The sequence below is a fragment of the Sinohyriopsis cumingii genome, chromosome 3 (assembly GCF_028554795.1).
Source record: "Sinohyriopsis cumingii isolate HCF-2022 chromosome 3, ASM2855479v2, whole genome shotgun sequence".
Lineage (NCBI taxonomy): Eukaryota > Metazoa > Mollusca > Bivalvia > Unionida > Unionidae > Sinohyriopsis > Sinohyriopsis cumingii.
In genome coordinates, this window is record NC_142963.1 from 43,792,698 (window position 1) to 43,801,735 (window position 9,038).

The 9,038-nt window shown below is 32.1% G+C and overlaps 1 protein-coding gene across 1 annotated transcript in view; it reads left to right on the forward strand.

Annotated features, from left to right (window-relative positions):
• LOC149802771 (uncharacterized) overlaps window positions 1-8,784 on the forward strand; it is a 308,654-nt gene extending 299,870 nt beyond the window's left edge. The window contains exon 82 of the mRNA XM_089953831.1: window positions 3,462-8,784. Coding sequence (XP_089809957.1) covers window positions 3,462-3,487 — 26 coding nt within the window. The 3' untranslated portion in view covers window positions 3,488-8,784. The remainder of the gene's footprint in view (window positions 1-3,461) is intronic.
• The last annotated feature ends 254 nt before the right edge of the window (window positions 8,785-9,038 follow it).

Consider the following 9,038-nt stretch of genomic DNA (forward strand, 5'->3'; position numbering starts at 1 on the left):
AAAAGATAAGGACACATGGGGACTGCAAGAAGGAAAAATGATTGTTGATGATTAACTTCCTTGGATCAACTTTGTTGATGACTTACATTTTAGAATGGAAGAATGTTGCTTTTGTTATCACTAGGGCAAATTTGACGGTCAAATGGTTTTCAAGAAGGAAAATAAAAATAGTCACATATCTTTAGCAAGATTTGTGCATGGCTTTCATTTGAGACAACAAAGGCAGCTGTTAATATTGGTTAACAGGTCAAAATAGGTCAAGTTCACCAAGGCTGAATGAAGAAAGATTTCCATAAATTTAATGTGTTTTTGTCATTTACTTTGACCAGATTTTGTGGATGGTTTGCATATAAGATAGAAGATGCATATTGTATTTAAACTCAAAAGGTCAAATGTCAATGTCACTGTCACATCAAGAAATTTTCTAACACAAATGCCCTGTACAGAATTTATTAGTAACGTACATTTTTGGCAGATATTTTTGCTTGCAAATGAGGCATGCAAGAAAACTACTGATTTTGGAATCAAGGGGTGAAAGGTCAAAGTTGCATTAACTCTGGCATAGTACATGGATGCTTTTTCTATAAAGACTGCATGGAAAAATCAGCTTTAAGTTTCTTTTATTTATGTCAGAGTGTGTCCTTGAGAAGGGCACATAGCTCTGATTTCCTCAGTATGAGAAATCAAAAACCATGTTAAAGATGCCATTAAAACCAATAAAACAATCCAAGCAAACCTTTATTTCTTCATTAAATCCCTTCTATATTCACGAAATTTTCCAGGAACCTTATAAATGGAGGGTCCCAAATATTCAGTATCAGATTTGTCCTTAATTCTTTTAGTACCTGATTATCTGAAGAAATTATTTTAAACAAAATAAGTAAAAAAAATAATAATATGAGTTACCATATGTTGAGCTTATAATGAACCATTTATAGTATTCTTGTTGCAAAATAATCATTGTACTGGCACAAAGCAAATTGGTGTTCTTGGTTTTTACAGCATTTATTTTTATCATTCACAAATTAAATTGGTGTTTTTGGTTTTTACAGTATTTATTTTCATCATTCTTTTAATTTTAGAGCATTTTATTTGTGGTTATATATTTTGGTGTTTTGTTATTCTGTTTTTGGTCATATTGCTTATCAGTTTCATACCATTATATTTACATCCAACCCATCACCTCAGCATAGACGATACCCCACCCCCAAGTAAATATGTAATTAACCACTTCCATTATCCTCTTTTTGCATAGAAGATACCCTACCCCCAAGTAAATCTGTAATTAACCACTTCCATTATCCTCTTTTTTTTGCATAGAAGATACCCCACCCCCAAGTAAATCTGTAATTGACCACTTCCATTATCCTCTTTTTTGCATAGAAGAGACCCCACCCCCAAGTAAATCTGTAATTAACCACTTCCATTATCCTCTTTTTTGCATAGAAGATACCCTACCCCAAGGAAATCTGTAATTATCCACTTCCATTATCCTCTTTTTTTGCATAGAAGATACCCCACCCCCAAGTAAATCTGTAATTAACCACTTCTATTATCCTCTTTTTTGCATAGAAGATACCCCACCCCAAGAAAATCTGTAATTAACCACTTCCATTATCCTCCTTTTTGCATAGAAGATACCCCACCCCAAGTAAATCTGTAATTAACCACTTCCATTATCCTCCTTTTTGCATAGAAGATACCCCACCCCCATGTAAATATGTAATTAACCACTTCCATTATCCTCCTTTTTGCATAGAAGATACCCCACCCCCAAGTAAATCTGTAATTAACCACTTCCATTATCCTCTTTTTTGTCTCCTCAAAACAGAGCCATTTAGTTTCTTTGCTCATATATATATGAAAGTGTAGCTTTGTGAATTGTTTGGAAAATAATTGTTACAAAATGAAAGGAATGACATTTAATGCTTATCTGCTCATAGTGACAATGTTTCAGCTCAGTATTTTGAATGTCAGCCTCTTTCACCAATTGAAGTGCTTGAACCCATTAGCTTTGGCCATATATGGTACACCAGAACACATTTTATTGTGGATTACTGCAAACTGTTGAACAGTTTAATAGATCTTTACTTTAGACACAAACAGACCATCTTACAAATTCTAATATTGTTATTGTGATTAAAAGTTATACTTGTCTTCACTGAAGAAGCAAATGTAAATAAAAATTAACCATGATCTGTTCTTGGCTTTGAAGAATCACTTTGTAAGGCTGGAGTTGTTTCAAATTGTATGGCATTATGCAGAATGTTCCTGTACTTGTTAAAATATATTTTAAATCCTGCTTTTCCAAGAATTTACTTAACTATCTGAGAAATAAAATTACTGGTCTCATATTTGCAGAGCTTTTCATGTGGAGTGATTATGGGCATAGACAACTAAATGAATTAAATTCTATAGACTATGATGTTGCTACCCAAAATTTGTCAGCTGTATTTGTTGTTGGTGCTAAATAAATAGGCTGACATTGTATAACATGCTTTATCCTAGAGGAAACTATTAACTGATGTCACTGATATTCTGTTTTTGAGAAACATTCCCTTGTAGATGCCCATTATCAAAATCTATCTAGTGCATATATTTTACCCATAGAGATGCTTCTTTGGAAACATTATTTGTTTGCAGTAATTATTTTCGGACAGTCAACAACTTTCATTCTTTTACATACAAAATTTAATAATAAACCACAAATAACAAAATGTCTAACTTGAAAGTTTTAGTCAGTGTCCAAAAACCAATTTAGTTGAATTTACCTCCACTGTTCAAGGTTTTCCAATCTTCTTCAGTTCAACCAGCCGTACAGGATTATTCATTATGCTGCATGGTAAAATACTTGGCTTGAGAAATTATGTCAGTTTTCATATATCTCATAATCATCATGTTATATTTTTCATATTATAATGGGAATAATATTTTCTTGGACTCTATTTCTTTTGTACATATCCTGGGTGGGTGGGTGGGTGGGCATAATCCATAAGATAACAGACATTGAAATTCAAGGAAATTTGCTATGAAAGCTTATGGTATCATATGAAATAGATTTTTTGTATTTCAGGACTTAAAACTTTTTGTTCCTTCATTGAACAAAATAATCTAATCAAATATATATATTATTAACAAGATGTGAATTATCTGTATCCAATATCTCTCTCTCTCTCTCTCTCTCTCTATATATATATATATATATATATATATATATATATATATTGTACTGTTGAAAATGATTTTATTATATAATGCAAATTTAATTCATTATTATATGGACAGAAAACTTGTTTAATTTTGAACAGTTTATATTTTGAAAACTATTATATATAATTACAAACACAAGTGTCAGATATTGCAATATGTATTTCATACCTACACTAAACATCAGTTACTTTTCCAAGCAATTTAATTTTGTTATGGTGTTGTGATTTAATTTTGAATCTTATTTTTTATAGGTACACAGTCCTACTATGAAGCCTAGAACTGATAATTAACATCACCATTTAAAGAGAAAACCAGTCTAACAGGATGATAATTAACATCACTATGTCAAGAGAAAACCAGTCTAACAGGATGATAATTAACATCACCCTGTCAAGAGAAAACCAGTCTAAGAGGATGACAATTAACATCATCATGTCAATAAAACGCCAGTCTAACAGGATAAACCTTTGTGTGCCTATTCCACTGATGGCATATTACCATAAAATTAAAATTCATTACCAAATTTCATTGTACTGTAGCTTTAACAATTTTTGTTTTATAGAACAGATTTGTTTATCTTACATTGTGCTGGTTGCGAAATTTAAAGTTAAATATGATCACAGTGTCATACAATTTTTACTTCTGTTCTTATTGATCAGTTATAAGAAAGAAAACATTAATCAAAAGTTTTTATTGTGTCTTCAGTTTTAGTTTTAAGACTAGTTTATAGTCATATAGTTTTACTGTATAGTTTAATACAAGAAACTCAGAAGCATAGTGCTATATAAAAAATATTTTTCTTTTTGTAATATAAAATAAAACCTACATTAGAGCTCAGTGGAACATTGTAGGATAGAGTAATCTTCAGATTGAACTCTTACTGTAAATATAAATGCAACATTATGTTTAACATATGCTTTATATACCAGTCAAGGATACTTGTCACCCCACCTAACCCCACCAGGCATTACATGGACCTTCAACTGTTCGAGTCACATAGCTTCAATTTAACCACAACTACTGTTGAAACAAAACCTGAACTACCTATTTAAAAATTACTCAGCCTGTATTTGATTCATATTCAAATATTTACCATCATCACAGCCAGTTTTTATTTAATCAGAGTCCACAGAATGAGAATTTCAAGCAGATTTGGTCAACAGTTTAGACCCATCACAATTCTGTATAGTCTTGTCTTGCCTTACAGGTTTTTTAATACTTTTCTACATAATCCTTTTAAAAATATAAACAAAATGGATGACATTTCAAAAGAATTTTGCTGAGATGAGGTCTGATTGACTTGGATGAAAACCATTGTTTTATCTGAATAACTAGTGACAACCATTGAAGATGGAGGATGCATGGGAGAACTGTTTGAGGGGTACTCTCAAAACTTTTTCCAGCATCAGTGATAAATCTATAGTCTTTCTAACTTTGCCCAACCCCCAAACCCTTGTCACATGTAAAAAACATGTCAATTTTAATGGATTTCCATTCAACTCAAATTTTTCCAACTCCATAACCAGCAAATTCATGGACAATTATTTTGAATATTGTTCTGTTCATAGCTTACTGATTCAATCACATTGCAGGGTGTTTATACTTCTAGTGATTTTGTCAGATTAGATGTCATACAACCACTGTACAACAACTGGAATCGACAAAGTTTGCATTTTTCATTTTGTTATTATTGTGTCCTGGGAAGTTTTCAGAGTGTCCCCTTACAGCACTGCATGGTTCATCTGTGGATGCTGTGGGCACCCATTTTATGAAAGTATTAAGTATTGTCACCATGCCAGATGACTATGACATCCCAAAGCTTGAATAACTCACCGATTACATCAAATGAATATTTGAATAATACTTTCTGATTTGAATATTTGCCAAATGATATTCATATTTGAATATTAATTTTAGAACTTGTGACCTTTCTGATGAAATGAACTAGGTTCAAACAGTGCACTTTAGCTTATTTTCTGCATGTCACTGGACCTTGCCAAGGTGGGATGTTGGGTGGGTAAAATGGAGTTTTACAGGTGCATCCTTGTGATGTTTCAGTGAGACAAGGTGTTTCAGTGAAACAAAGAATTTATATCCATTTATTTTGTTCTCATTTTTACATATCCATCTTATTACATATTACAACCAGGCAATGTGTTCCATTCTTAGTCCTATGACATTGTGCTGCCATATACATACATCATAATAATTTTGACACAAATTTTCCAAAGATTTTTGTTCTTTATATTCTTTTGAGATATACATAATTTTTCAGGTTGATTTATACTGTAAACCATGTCCCATTTATCTTTGCAAATGAAAATTGCAAAAATCTATAGAAGTGCTGCTTGAAAGGACTGAGACACATGTTTTATATAATCCAGAGTAGTTTGTGCCAAGAAACAAAAGATATTTATTTTGAAAGGCAAAGAATATGTTCAAATAATGGTGACAGATGACTACATAGAAATAGAGACCATTTATCACAGGGAGATAAAAGCCCTGTAATTTCTGCACCATGATAAATTTATTATCAACATAACAGCTCCATTTATGTCTCTTCTGTTATGCGACATCACAAAAGAAGCTCAAGGATAACATTGTTTATGCTATTATTTTGATTCAAAGTATGTAATAAATGTATTGATGGGCTGACTTCTAGGCTTATTTGCCACTGCCTAAGTCATCCACCTTTGCAAATATTGTTCAGTGCAAATTCAGTAGCTTATGCATACTGTTCAAGTATTTTTGTAGTGTGTATCACACATAGTGTCCCAGGAGATCATGGTCTATGTTGTTCATTCTACTGAACTCTCCAAGCAAACTGCATAGAGCCAGATCTGCTGGCACATTTTGCAATGAAGGATCTGGGTCTATGCATTTTTCAGGTGGATATATGGTAGTTCAGTGCACACAACTGGATTGTAATTTCATCAGCATTATATGAAAGAAATTTTGTCAAGGGCATGGTCTCTATCTAGGTATCAGAGGAATGATTGTATGAAAAAAATCATTTGTAAATACATTAATGTAACCATGCATTTTGCTTGTAGAATGTGTTTGAGAATTGCTTTCTATGATAGTTTCAATAATCATTATTTTACATTCATATGGGACCCTGGGTGGCCAAGTGGACTGAAGTATTTGCCTTTACTGATCACTGCCTTCTGACCTCCACTTGTTATCAAACCAACGTTGAAAGAATCTTGACAATTGCTTTGGCATCAGTGTGTATGTCCATTGAAACTCGAGATGAACCTTATGTAAAATGTTTTCAAAGTCTTTTTATAGGTAAATAAATGCCCTCATTATTGAAGCATGAGGACAGGCTTGACAGGCAGTTCATGACTAGCTTCTTGTCAATTTTATGAATCATTTAAAAAAAATTCAAGGAAATCTGTTTTCTTTAACTTGTTGACCACTAGTTAACTCTATTCATTTGTTAACTTCACATACACCATGTTTTCGACACATGTTTATAACTGTATAGGCCTCAAATGCTTTAGAATGATAAATGTATGTTACCATATGTACACACTAATAAGTCAAGTCCAACTGAAAAGTAAACACACAGATCTGCCATCACATTATGCAGAAGCAGATTATACAATGGCATATCAGGAGCTCAGGTCATGCTACCAGGCAAATAAGGGACTAAGTTGCCTAAAAAGTGCAAACTTTGCATCATTCTGGAAGGAAAGCGAAAACTACTTCACCATGTGAATTTTTAGATGTATGTTAAGTGGCCATAATTTTATTTAGATGCCCCCTTGCTCTAGCCAGGTTATTTTGAGTCTTTTGTCCTAGTTCAAGACAAGATGTATTCATCAAGCTATACAGTATCTCATACTGATATCAATTGTGCCAAAAATGAACTTGTGCACATTAGTAGGCATGTGTTTTAAAGCCTGATTGGCCATTAACCCTTTCCCAAGGAAGTTAGTGTATAGTTCATTTAGGTCATATAGCAAATATCACTGCCTGATTTCCACAAGTTATCCATTGATGATAAAAATATACAAACTTGTGTTTTGAAAGTTGAACAAACATATATAAATATAAATTTATTTTTTTAAAAACAGAATTGGTGAAATTAATATTTTACCTGCTGCATGTACATTATTTTCTTTTAAAAATAGGGAAATAATGGTGGACATCACTTTGTTTGGGAAGTTCCACTTTATTAGTGTGTCTCTTTTTGTAAATGATTGGGCAGCTATACTGAGGAAACTATACAATTTATAGAAAGTAAAGTTGAAATTTTATGTTATTGAAGATTTAGTTTGAAAATGCAATTATTTAGGTCAAAAACATATGGGACAATGACATGTTGTGAAATTTAGAAAGTAGCTCTGTAACTCACTGTAAGGTCAAAGTTGCTTTTTGATTTGTGTCATTTTTGTAAAAATACAAACAAAATATATTCAGCAAATACTGTTTAACCAATGCCTAATATTAATACAGGAACATAGACAAATAATTAAACATTAATAAGGAATCCTATAAATGGGCTGTTGTAACAAAGCTATAAAGTGAGTGGTTATGTTAATAAAACCCCTCTTTCCATAAACATATACACTTGCATGTTGGCAATGTTGATTCAGTTGTAATGAAGGGTTTAGTTCATTCATTTAATGCTTCAATGTGTTTTCTATGAATAATTCCAGTAATGTTTTATTGGCAACAAAGAAATAAGGATAAACAGTATGATCTGAAGACGTGCATTTGTTCTTATGTCCATGGAACAAGGGTTGTTTCAAACAAGTTTCAAAACTTTTTCAAGTGCAGTTTTTTAATGAATCTTTCAGAAAGTAAACAAAATCTTGATTAAAGTAGATAATTCAGCGTTTTAACTAACTTACAATACTGCAATCTAGTTACACTACTGCAATCAAGTTAGTTAAAATACATTACAAAGAAAAGCGTTGAATATTCTCTTTTAAAGTCATGTGGCCGAACTACACAGCACATGAATATAAATTCTTTTACACATGCATCATACGTGTTTATAATGTACATACAACTCAGCAAAATGTATACCAGTGTTCAATGCAGCTATGCATATTGGTGAAATGGAGGGCATAAATAAAATAAGAGAATGAAAACACACAAGCACATTGCATTTCTTGCATTGCTCCCTGTTCTGCTTTAACCTTCCCTGTTCTGTCCAAAAAGGGAAGTGACACTTCTCCCTAAATTTCAAGTCTAGCTTGACCCCTGGGTCTGTGTTGTTTGCAGTTGGACTTGACATATGGGTATACATATTGTAAGAGTACTCAAACTTGAGTGAGTTTTCTCCTTCTCTGTTATAGACACTGTAATAGGTAATTACTACCCCCATTTTCAAGATGGTAAACTACATTCCAACACCCTTCGATAAACAGGTTAAGTCTGACGATTACCAAAGAGTTTGTAATTGATACTTGTATACGCATTTAAACATGTCTACAGTTTTTATTATAAATATATACTTACTGTATAACAAATTTATATTTGTATCTTATGACAATATAAATACTTACCCATTTTATGAAATATTTCTAAACATTTTGAAATAAAAATAAATATTATGTATATATTTTGGATTTCTTTGCTACAGATTCCATTAGACCTACTGCCATGAAACTTAAAAGCAATATATTGGGGGAATAAGTTGAATAAATTTAGTGAATAACAGTAACTGTGGCAGGTGGCTTTATCACTATATACATATAAAACTGGAAACAACTTAAAATTCTTAGGTTGTTTTTTCATTTTCTTTTCCAACTCTTTCCTGTCCCTTCTTTCTCTTCTTTTCCTACTTTTGTAGCACTAATGGAGGATAATAT